Here is a 12,987-nt window from a genome sequence, read left to right as displayed (position 1 = left end):
ATAGGAGCCCTGGCAGCAGCTCTGAAGTGCTAGACTGTATAAATGCAGAGATTAGACAAGCATGTAGCAAAGGCATAGTGGTCTTAATGGGGGACTTTAACCATCGCATAGATTGGGAAAAGCAGACTAGCAACTGTCAGAAAAGTAGCTAATTTCTTGTGTGTCAGGGATAGTTTTCTATAGCAGTATGTCCTAGAGGTAACAAGGGGGCAAGCCATACTAGATTCAGTAATGAGTAATGAACCAGATTTAGTTAACGGCTTAACTGTGCGTGAACATCTATCCAATAGTGATCATAACATGATCGAGTTCAATGTAGTGTCTGAAAGGGAAAAAAAAGTGAATCAGCTGCTAAGATTCTAGACTTGGATAAGGCCGACTTCAATGGGATGAGGCAGAGACTGTCCGCAGCAAACTGGGCAAATCTGTTAATGGGTGAAACGACTGATGATCAGTGGGAAATATTTAAAGAAACATTTAACGGGATACAGAATCGGTTTATACCCCTGAGGGGCAAGAGCTCTACTTGCCAAAAAAAACAGCCATGGACAACTAAGGAGGTAAGGGACAGTATAAGAAATAAGGAAAGGGCATACAAAAAGGCAAAAAATGGCACAGATCCTGGCGAATGGGAAAGATACAAAGATCAACAAAGGGTCACAAAACAGATAGTAAGAGCTACAAAAAGAGAGTATGAAAAGAAACTCGCAAGGGATATCAAAACCAATACGAAGAACTTTTATAGTTATATTAGGAAAAAGAGGGTGGTCAGGAGCAGTGTTGGCCCCTTAAAAACTGAAAGTGGGGATATTGTCATTGACAATGGGGAAATGGCGGACATGTTGAACAATTACTTTGCGTCAGTATTTACAGTCGAGAAAGAGGATAGCATGCCGGAAATCCCAAGAAAACTAATATTGAATCGGGGACAGGGACTCGATAAAATTAACATAAGTAAAGCAACAGTAATGAAGAAAATAATAGCACTAAAGAGTGACAAATCCCCAAGACCAGATGGTTTCCATCCCAGGGTTTTAAAGGAAGTAGGTGAGCACATTGTGGATGCCCTAACTATAATCTTTCGAAGTTCTCTAGATTCAGAATTGTCCCTCTAGATTGGAAAATTGCACATGTAACTCCGCTTTTCAAGAAAGGAGAGGGAAACCGGGGAATTATAGACCAGTTAGCCTAACATCTGCTGTGGGGAAAATGCTGGAATCTATAATTAAGGATAGGGTGACTGAACACCGAGAATTTTCAGTTAATCAGAGAGAAAGGTAGGTCGTGCCTGACAAACCTGATTGAATTTTTTGAAGAGGTGACTAAAGTAGTGGACAGGGGAATGTCAATGGATGTTATTTATATGGACTTCCAGAAGGCATTTGATAAGGTCCCACAAAAGAGACTGTTAGCTAAGATAGAAGCCCATGGAATCGAGGGAAAAGTACGGACTTGGTTAGGAAGTTGGCTGAGCGAAAGGAGACAGAGAGTAGGGATAATGGGTAGGTACTCACATTGGCAGGATGTGACTAGTGGAGTCCCGCAGGGATCTGTCTTGTGGCCTCAATTATTCACACTATTTATTAACGACTTAGATGAAGGCATAGAAACTCTCATATCTAAGGTTGCCGATGACACAAAGATTGGTGGCATTGTAAGCAGTGTCGATGAAAACATAAAATTACAAAGAGATATTGATAGATTAGGTGAATGGGCAAAACTGTGGCAAATGGAATTCAATGTAGGCAAATGTGAGATCATCCACTTTGGATCAAAAAAGGATAGAACAGGGTACTTTCTAAATGGTAAAAAGTTAAAAACAGTGGATGTCCAAAGGGACTTAACGGCTCAGGTACATAGATCATTGAAGTGTCATGAACAGGTGCAGAAAATAATCAATAAGGCTAATGGAATATTGGCCTTTATATCTAGAGGACTAGAGTACAAGGGGGAAGAAGTTATGCTGCAGCTATATAAAACCCTGGTTAGACTGCACCTGGAGTACTGTGAGCAGTTCTGGGCACCGCACCTTCGGAAAGACATATTGGCCTTGGAGGGAGTGCAGCGTAGGTTTACTAGAATGATACCCGGATTTCAAGGTTTAAGTTACGAGGAGAGATTACACAAATTGGGGTTGTATTCTCTAGAGTTTCGAAGGTTAAGGGGTGATCTGATCGAAGTTAATAAAATATTAAGGGGAACAGATAGGGTGGATAGAGAGAAACTATTTCCGCTGGTTGGGGATTCTAAGAGTAGAGGACACAGTCTAAAAATTAGAGCCAGACCTTTCAGGAGCGAGATTAGAAAACATTTGTACACACAAAGGGAGGTAGAAGTTTGGAACTCTCTTCCGCAAACGGCAATTGATACTAGCTCAATTGCTAAGTTTAAATCTGAGACAGATAGCTTTTTGGCAACCAAAGGTATTAAGGGATATGGGCCAAAGGCAGGTATATGGAGTTAGATCACAGATCAGCCATGATCTTATCAAATGGCGGAGCAGGCACGAGAGCCTGAATGGCCTACTCCTGTTCCTATGTTCGGTGGCTGGGTGGAGGGTCTCATTCTGGATCAGGTGGTCAGACAGAAAGATGCCAGGTTTGGTTGGGGCAAAGAAGCTGGATGTGGCAGAGCAGGGAAGAGAGCTCCAAATAAATAGGGCTATCAAGTAAATTTTAAAAAAATCATGATTAATGTGAACCAATATTCAACAGAACTCAAACAAAAGAAAAAAAAGATAAAGTATTATGGACGAAGCATTAAAAGTAAAGGACTGGTGAACAGTAAGTTCATATTTTATAACCTGCCTGACGATTCATTGGATAGAAAGACTGCTACTTGTATCTATTGTCAAACGGTGTTCCAATATCACAGAAATACTCTTTTTCTATATAATTCTGTGTAATATCAGTAATAAAACAAACTTGAATGAGATGGATACAGCAATTGTTATCAATTAAATATGCAGTTAAAACCCAGAATAAAGTTTTTAAAATCGAAAGATTAATACAGATTAATTTTTTGATTGTTTGACATCCCTAATAATTTGGTTTGAGAGAAAACAGAATGATCTCTCACTGCTAAATAGTTCAAAGGGCTGTTCTGGTTAGTAAATGATCTTGCAATACAAGGCAGCAAATCAGTAAATAAAAGACTGTGTGATATGATCAATGATACATGCACATCAATAATTGCAAAAAACTAAGGGTTTAATCTAGCATTAGGCCTCAGCCATCAAAATGGTTGTACAATAGTTCTTAAAGGGACACTGTCCCAATGTATTTTCCCTCTTTAGTTGAAGACATATTCTATTTGAACTACATTCAAAAGGAGAAGGATGGCATGTATAGCATCTAATCAAATATTTCTCTGAACATATGGGCAGTGTGAAGTTTACAATTTAAAAATATATACGTGCCTCTGGGACCAGAGTTCAAATCCAACCCAAACTGATGGGATGAAAGTCTATTCCCTCTGCTGACTGTGCCCATGTAAAATGAGAATTCTCAATCCATTTCTTATTGGGTATAGGCTCACAGCACAAAACTGCCCCTAATTCAGAACTCACTGGAGTGTCACTCAGATAGGCCATAAAGAAATGGAAAAATGTGGCACTGATGCATTAAGGAGCGTTTTTTTCGAGAGTGGAGATGAAGCACAATGTTTGAACGCTGTAGAGATGCAACTTTATTCTGCATCTAACTGTGTTGTATACGACCCAGGACTGCTTGATGCATCCACTGGGCGTCTGAACATTCCTCATGTTGGTGAGCATAACATTCATCAGTTTATAAAAAATTGGCATAGAATTAGCATTACAGTACATACTGGGTAAATACCATTAAGAGAACTGCAATGAATTTAATCTCATTTACCACAGGATTGTACTAATAACTCACTCAATTCTTGAAAAAAAACAAGTAAAAGATACGCTCCTGCCATTTAAATCACAACTGTCATCTGTTTGTGAACTTCTGTCCATTGTACTAAATATAGAAATTGGGAACATGCAACACACCAGGGCACCAACACAGAGTGTGAAAGGATCGGAAGAAAAAAGGATTGGATAAACCTGTAACTTTCAGCCCAGTGTCACAGTTATTAGCTTGCAGACAACTCAGGCATGGCAGTCCAAGATAAGCAGCTGTACTCCCTCCCAAGCACGTAACACCCAACAAACACCCTGCAATTTTGATCCCCAAAAAGGAAACATTTCTGTCTATTTCTGAAATGTTCCCGTCACCCAAGGTCAGCCACTTTGATAAAAATGCGTAGGCTTTTTATCAAAGTATAATGCGTAGTATTATACTTTGATAAAAAGCCTACGCATATAATATACTTTATAATATACTTTATATTATAAAGTATATCTTATGTATAAATGCGTAGGCTTCAAGGAGCTCCTGAAACATTTACCTGAGGAAGGAGGAAGTCTCCGAAAGCTTGTAAATTTAAAATAAAATTGCTGGACTATAACTTGGTGTTGCAAAATTGTTTACAACTTTGATAAAAGGCAGTGAAGCAGATTTTATGCGGAGCAGTGAAATTACTCTAAACTAAATTGCAAAAGTAGGACAAAAGGTCACAGGTTCAAATGAGTACATGGCAAATTTAGGGCTGATAACAGGAAATTCTTCATCGCACAGAGTGATCAATGCTTGGAAACGAACTTCTAGGTGAGTACGAGATGAAAACCCTGGAATTATTTAATGAATAATAATTCGATTCCACAATGGGTGTGTTGGGCGGGGTGGAGAAGAAAGAGGCCTATAGGGTCTTTCTGTATGGCTGAACTATTATGGGCCAAACGGCCTTCCCCGTCTGTATTTATCTTGTAATATTGTTCACACCATTTCTATTTTCTAATGTTTAGCACAGAATGCTTTGAACCACAGTCCTGTAACTCTTCACACAACTCTTATAACCTTACAATAAAACAGAATGCACCATCCAATGTTAGACATTAAATTTCCAATGCAGTCATGGCATTATGGGGAGGCATTGAGCCAAGACCAAACACTTCTCCAGAGGACGGAAGCAAAGTCCCTGGCTGCTCAGTGTTTGAGTAAACAGCAGCATCAAATGAGGGCTGGGAACTAGAGGAAAATAACTAACTACACTACTCATCATACTAGTGTAAAAATTGGATCCATAGCACATGAAAATCAGGTGTGAATAATACTAGATATTATAGAAGAGTGAAAATAAACCTCAATTTTCAAGTTCATCAGCTTGCTTCCTCTAAGTTTTTTGTGCAGTTTCTCCAAATGCTCCTTTGGTCAATTTATGCTGTGCCTCATGAATTTTTTCCCCATATTGCATTGGTACCAATACACTAAGCAAGTCTGTGATGACAGTGGCTTATATACAAGAACAAAAAGAATGCTTCTGCTTACCTTGTAGTTGATTCAAACTCAAAGGGGAAGATGATGTCATTGCTATTACAGAGCTGGCAGATGAAGCCACGCTGAGTGCAAAGGTCACACATATAAACATGATTGGTGGCATATTGAATGACATGCTGTAAGAAAGCTTCAAACACTCCATGTGCTGTCTGCAAGACAAAGGAAAAAAAAGGTCTTGGAGTTGCTGGTTGATCAGAACACTGAAGTTATAACATGCAGACAAACAGTCTTTCTCACTTCTTGGAATGGCAAGATCTAAAAATATAGCAGGCACATTGGTGACTGCAAAATGTTTGCGCTGCAGTTGATGCATCAGCTACAGCAAGAATCGCTACAGGATGGTTTCTGCATTTCTAATTTGCTTTTCTTTTAAAATATTTTTATGCCAGATGTTATCACATGGTTATCATATTCTCCTCCACTTATTGACTTGACGAGATACATTTATCAGATAAGGCCATTCTTTAATCCTTCTCTTTCTGCATTTTATTGTCTTTTCAGCATACTTTGGTGCCTTGTCAGGTTTCTCTTTCTCTCTACAGCTTTTATTCTCAGTTTCTGTGCCTTTAAGCACTTTCTTCAGTTGCTGTAGTAGAGGATGTTTTAAGATGGAGGCAGTGGCAGTGAAGTCCCACAGAGCCCACATGGTTGTCTGAGTCATGGAGAACCATGTGCTTTCTCTGTCTAAGTTCTCTCCCCACCACACAATTTTATTACTTTCCATTCCTCCCAAGTTCAATACTTTTACTTCTTTCAATACTTTATTTCCTCCTCCCTCACCTTTTTTTAAAATCTTCTCTCCTGTATGCATCAGACCCTTTGTTGTGGTACAGTTCGGAAGGCATTAGTCACCATGTTACCTTGCCCAAGTGAACCTTGACAAGTGAGTTTTGATGGACTATTTCACTGCAGGAGGCATCACAGCCAAGCATAATCTTGGCCTGATCTGATGCCCCACATTCACTTCCAGCAGAGTCGTTGGATAGCAATCATGAGTGGGAACCTGGGCTGATTTTATCTTCTCTAACAAAGGGATATCAAGCCAATAATAATAGTCTTAATGTAGCCCCGGCTGAAATTGGCTAACTCAGCACAGATCAGGGATTATAACAAGTGACCTTCCTGGTCTGTATAACTCAACTACTCATTGCATAAATTTGTTAAAACATTGGGGAAGCCTTGGCTTAACAACTTTTCATTTAACTCAAGTTGCACAACACATGCAAATGAATCTCCATACATGGAAGATCACAGCATGAATAAAAATCAAAGGTTGCACTAAGTTCTGAGGTCCGGCAGCCAATTTGTGCACTGCAAGGTTCCACAAACAACAAATGAGATAAATTACCAGTTAATTTGTTTTGCTGGTGTGGATTGAGGGATGAATGTCAGCCAGAACCTTGGTTTAACATCTCATCTGAAAGACAGCACCTCCAACAATGCAGCACTTCCGCAGTACTGCAGGGAAGTTTCAGACTAGATTATGTGCTTAAATCCTGGAGTGGGGTGTGTATCCATAATCTTCTGATTCAGAAGCGAGCCAAACTGATGGCAACATTAATTCATAATCTTTTTGGAAGTTACAAGTGACTTGACAAAATTCTACACACAGCTTGATTACGTTATGCAATGGATATCCCAATCACACTGTTAAAAAAACGACACTTATTTCACTCATATCAGCGTCGGAGTCACATTATGTGTACTAAAGTCACGACTACCAATAAAATAGCAATTAACAAGTGTGGAAGTTTAAAGAGTCGCATTTAGGCAAAGACTTAGGCACCTCAACAACCATAGAGATCTCAGCTATGATTCAGCAACGGACACTAAAAGACAGAAGCATTATAACCAGCTGACAACATTTATACATTATTGTAATTCACATTTCTACCTAGCTCAATTTTCACATGAATGGAGACTCATTATAAAATTATACTCTTTAAAAGTTTATTAAAAATTCAGTTCTCAGGACACTCATAAGTTGATGAACTAAAGGGTTATTTTTCTTCAACATTCAAAAATAACTCATTTTAAATTGTGCATTAAATAGGCATAGGCGGAGCAGGTTACCAGGCAGCAATGCAGAGATTCAAATGACATCAAGCTCTTTTAGTTTTACTCTCATTATTCATGAGCTCTATATGAAGCACAAGATCTGATACTGTTATGAAACCCAGTTTGACTCGTGTTATCTACTCAGGTTGACAAACTAAACCCTTTACTAGAATGAATGTTACACTAAACAAAGCACTGCATATTGCACGTTCCACAGCATAAATAAGCAGTTGGACAATACCAAACTCCCTTACCTGTCTAAGATCAGAGACACTGTACAGATGGGGTGACTCCAGGAGATATTTCTTCTGCTCTAATCTGAAACAGAACAATGAGCACTGTTGATTGTTTCACACAGCTAACAGCAAGAGTCTTTTACATTAAATAAGAAAATAAAGCTTATTTCTTCAGTCTTTTGAAAAATGTTTGAGACAAACCTCTGTAGGCAAATATGGAGGTGGAGTATTAGTCAAGGCAAAATGATGCTGATAAACTAGTGAAAACAAGGCTTTTTATAATGTTATGCTTGAAAAACTAATTACAAGGACTGTCCCCTGAATACAACAGATACTAGGCAGAACAAAGAACCAAGTGGTTTAAAAAAAATCCCATTATAGAAGACAACAAAGTTATACTGACGAGAAATAGAACTAAAAACAGCTCAGAACAAGGCCTTATAGAGGGCAGTGCGGGGGTGGGGGAGGGGAAAGTTACATGAATTAGATCATTGTACAGGGCACAAAACTCGAAGGGCAGTGTCCTTACGGATTCCTCCGCCATCACCATGGGATGACTAATAATTGTATTCGCAAGTGGATGCTGATCGAATGAAGTAGTATGCTGGTCACCTATTGTAATATCATAAAGGAAAATTGTTACAGGAAGTGAATTTTACTGGCAAGTCGGAGAGAGGCGGATTTTGGAATCGACCATTTTTATTGTTGTGATAATAATAATTGCCCTGATCTCTCCTTTTTGAAGATGAAGATTAGTACTCTGCAAAACATCAGAGTCAGACTCTGTACAGTTTGTCAATTGGTTAGGAGTAAATCTGAACCTAGGCCATCCCAACACTAAAATAAAAAGAAAGGTGCTATACAGAGTTCTTTGATGTCTGCAGGACGATGCAAAGTGCTTTATAGCCAATGAATTACTTTTATTTTGAAGTTCAGTCACTGTTCGTTTTGGAGGAAAATGCAGCAGCCAATTTGCGCACAGCAAGGTCCCACAAACAGCAATTAGATAAATGATCAGTTAAACTATTTTGGTGGTGCTGATTGTGAGATAAATGTTGACCAGGGCAACAGGAGAACTTTACTGATCTTCAAATAGTGCCATGGGATCTTTTGCATCACCCTGAACAGGCAGATGGGGTTTTGATTTAACATTTCATCCAAAAGACAATGCATTGCTCCTCAGTATTACACTAAATAATTTGAGATTTAGAAGTACACAGAAATATAACTTACTTGAACCGAGTTGGATTCATGTAAACAAATTTGCAACTTCAGAAAAATAGCACTTTAGCACCAGAAAATGATCAATTCACAGCAATCAACATTAGAAATGAGAAATGGAGTGTTCTGTAATATGTTGAACAAAAACTGCCAAATATATGAAATTCAAGCCATTTTGTGAATGAACGAACCCAGGTGAATTAATTTGGTTTGGTTGGTAACTGCCATTATGAACAGTTCAAAGTGTCACTAATTGGGTCATCTTGGCATGTGGGGAAGGACCATCCAGGGCAGTTCACAGTAATGGGTGAAGAACTGGACTTTACTTAACACAACTCTGTGAAACTTGTGCAAGGAAAACTAAAAGCAATGATCTCTCACTTTTTATAGAGCTCCTGGACTGCACCACTCCGACACGCAAGAAGATAGTCTTCCAATAGCTTCAACCGATCTCTGCTCCTGCAGGCCTGGGCCATCTGTTCAACGTACTGGTAGAGACTGCCATTTACCACAATGAGATCAATGAATGGTTCATTTTGGATCTGTTGCAGGAATTTTGCAGCCACATTGGATACCTATGTTAAAAATCAGAAAATATCAACCTGAGTAGAGACAGACATGGTTAACCATTGCCCATTATTCTAAAACAGTATTTTCCCCAACAGTAATGGCTTTAGAGAAATTGTGCCACATTATGATTATAGTGCAATTTCAGGTAACTTTAATTACACTACATACTACCAAGATTTCCTGATTTTGGTATGGATACTATTGCTGCCTATAATAGGTTTCCTAATATTCTACAGAGATGAGTGAGAGATTGCAAAAATCAGTCTCCAAGTATCAGAACTGTTGAACATACAGAGGGATACAGTACCATGCAAGCTTGCTTGTAACATCACTCATATAAAGCAGCCCGCCACTCCATTCTTAGGGCAACTCGGGATGGGCAATAAACGCTGTCTTGCCAGCGGCGCTTCCTTCTTTTCCCGAACTCCCCTTTAAGCTGCTACAAGCCCTTGACAAGCAATCTCATTGCCCGATTTCCTGCCTCCAAATTGGCGAGCTCATCAATCACCTGATAACGAGGGCTGACCCCCAAAATCACATGGGTTCTATGCTGATTCCTCAGGGCGGCTTCCGTGCATGTCCCACACACCCATTTACCACAAATAGACAAAGAAAGTCTCCCCCACAGCCTTTGTGGTGGGGAGGAAAGAGAAGATTGGTGGTATAAAAAAACTTGCCCAACACACAGACAGAATACACAGCAGTTACTCACCCGCTGTTTAGTCAGGTCCCAATTATGGATTATTCTGGAAGGGATAATTGTCTCTGAATCTTGATGACACACCTCACAGTAGTAGAGGCCGGAATAGGCACAAAGCTTGGGTTTTCCAAAAGAAAACCCAATTTGTTGGGGACAACCTTCAGAAAACAGAATTTAAAAAAATAAATTTAAAATTTTCAGTCCATTAAAAAATAATTTAGTGTCATGACAGAACACAATAGACTACAATTCTCTACCATATAACAGAACATGTAGGGACAGATTTTCCTGTTCCTGTGTCTGGGCAATTGGATCACCTGGGCACAGGGAATTCAAAAAAAAAAAATCAAGCATGAAGGAGTTAATTCAAACGGACAACAAATTGGATGGGCTCCCTTACAGGCATGGCCCCTCCCAGCCAGATTTTCTGTTTTTAATTTAAATTTTTCAGCATTTGTGGTTTTTTCCTTTATAAATCAATTTATGACTGTGAAGTGTATAAGCCAGGGTTCTCTGTTCCTTTTTCCAAGGAGGTTAAATATCAACTCTTCAATTTAAGTATCGACACATCGAGGTCATTGAAAGGTTGCAATAAATCTGGACTGATATTCATTGAAAAGGACATCCAACAAAGGTTCAAAATTTACACTTGCCAGGAGCCTAACAACCAACTAGCGCCACTTACCTCCCCCCATCCTCCTTGGAGGGGTGGGGGTGGGAAGGTAAGTGGGGTCTTTTATGGTCAAGGTGGCTCCATGAGGACATGCTTAGAAGTTTAAAATCAATTTAACCCTCTATGATAGACTCAGTAATCCAATATCTGAACCGGTCAGGGCCTTAGTACTCATGAATATTGCTGAAGACTAAACAGCCAGACTGGCTCACTAATAGGAACCAGGACCCTTCACTGAGGGGGTTGGATTCTTTTCACTCGGCTCAAGATAACTTTGTTAGCTGATGTGCCAATGGGCAAGATGGTTTAGCTTGACAAAAGCAGGAAGCTTATCAGTACTCTGTGCTGGTAAGTTGTGTGGTTTTAGTTCATTAAATTCCAGCATATTTGAGGATCCTCAAGCACGTGGTTCAGCCAACCTTCGCTGAAGCTCTCTGGACTTGGGTAACTGGGATGTCCCCCTATGGGGAGGGGGTGTGCACTCAGGATGAGGCAAACAGAAATTCTACATGTGAATTGCTCAGTAGTTTGGTTTGCACGTCTCTTAAATATGCTGATAGGTTTCAGACATCTGGCTAACAAAACAAAATTAACTCTTTAAATACTCTGGAATGACTGTTCCAATTATCATTTTTAAGTGAAGAATCTTTAAAGTTTATATAATGTTACAATTACATAGATTACATAGGATGTAAAGCACAGAAACAGGCCATTTGGCCCAACAGGTCCATACTGGTGTTTATGCTCCACACGAGTCTCCTCTCTCCTTACTTCTTCTAACCCCATCAGCACATCTATGTATTCCTTTCTCCCTCATGTGTTTATCTAGCTTCCCCTTAAATGCATCTATGCTAATCACCTCAACTACTCCTTGTGATAATGAGTTCCACATTCTAACCACTAATGCAGGTGGTTGGGCTACTTTGATTTCCAAAGAAAGCAGATCTGCTTTCTGATACCTGAAAAAAGTCCCAGGAACACAAAACTTTATAACAAATGTTGAGGGTTTTTTTTTGTTTGGGAGCAACAGGAGGAGAAGGGATGAAAAGCATTGAGGAGAGAAAGCAGAACTAACAAGGGCATTCAACAAAGACAAGGGAGATTTGAAAACCCAGCTCCAGAGGAAGATGGACATTGTTCTAATCCACTGCGTTGGACGTTGTTCTTTTCCTTCTCATCCAATTCTATGCAGACATTTATCAGGTAAAAGATAAATGTTTCTACTTCGCCTGTGAGAGTTATGGTTCTAAAACTTATCAAATCCATTATTAAACCTGTGCATTTACATATTGGCCTGGATTTTACTGGAGCAGGCAACTCGCAGGGTGCCCAGTTAGTTAGACTTTTCCCCTCACCCTTCAGCTTGAAAAATATGTTTGCAAATTGCTGGAAGTGCGAGCTGATAACGGCGAGGGCAATGGGGCATCTGGGACCTTGGTGAACGACAGTGAGAATTAAGGATTGAAAAAGAAACAGAGGAACGACGGAGAAGGAAATAGGGTGAATTAGAGTCAACTCAGGTACAGAAAGAGAAATAAAAGAGAGGGAAAGAAAGATTGGATTGGATGAGAGAGAGAAAAAAAATATTAAATTTTAAAAACCCTCTAAGAACAATTTACTACCTGTCGGAATGAGACTCCACAGTTTCAATCGTTCTCCTTCTGGGCTGGAGAGGTTCAGTGACATTGAAGGAACATAAATCTCATCATTAAAAGGGTCCCTTATGCTGTTAAGTACCAGCCAAAAATTTGTGGCGAGTTTAATTGGTAATAAATGAGCAAATGCAGAAATTTCTTGAAACTCAAGGGGCGGTTGAGGGTGAGCTGTTATTTTTGCGAGGCTAACGGTGGAGGGGAACAAATTGTCCAGCAATTTGTGACAATTCGCAACTCACGGAGTATCTCTTCCTCGCCACAAATTGCTGGACAATTTATGCACTAATAACGACGTGCGCATTAAACTCGACATTATTTTGCCAGCAAATTCTGACTCAATGTGTCGCAAAGAGTCAGATTTCCCCATCACAGACCTTTTCCAGAGGTTTTTTTAAATTCGGTCATGGGTGTCGCTAGCAAGGCCAGCATTTATTGCCCATCCTAATTGCCTTGAGAACGTGGTGAGCCA

General features: G+C 39.6%; 1 protein-coding gene across 4 annotated transcripts in view; it reads right to left on the bottom strand.

Annotated features, from left to right (window-relative positions):
• plekhm1 (pleckstrin homology domain containing, family M (with RUN domain) member 1) overlaps positions 1-12,987 on the bottom strand; it is a 66,663-nt gene that overhangs the window by 24,691 nt on the left and 28,985 nt on the right. For 3 of the 4 annotated variants that reach the window (XM_067969065.1, XM_067969064.1, XM_067969063.1), the window contains exons 8-11: positions 10,203-10,348; positions 9,302-9,495; positions 7,718-7,781; positions 5,397-5,554 (exon numbers count right to left, since the gene is read on the bottom strand). In XM_067969065.1, coding sequence (XP_067825166.1) covers positions 5,397-5,554; positions 7,718-7,781; positions 9,302-9,495; positions 10,203-10,348 — 562 coding nt within the window. Of the gene's footprint in view, positions 1-5,396; positions 5,555-7,717; positions 7,782-9,301; positions 9,496-10,202; positions 10,349-12,987 lie in introns of those variants that run through there. The other variant, XM_067969066.1, reaches the window with a different exon arrangement.

The sequence above is a fragment of the Heptranchias perlo genome, chromosome 30, assembly GCF_035084215.1.
Source record: "Heptranchias perlo isolate sHepPer1 chromosome 30, sHepPer1.hap1, whole genome shotgun sequence".
Taxonomy (NCBI): domain Eukaryota; kingdom Metazoa; phylum Chordata; class Chondrichthyes; order Hexanchiformes; family Hexanchidae; genus Heptranchias; species Heptranchias perlo.
The sequence above is the reverse complement of the archived record's forward strand: the minus strand, read 5'-3'. Positions and strand labels throughout refer to the sequence as shown.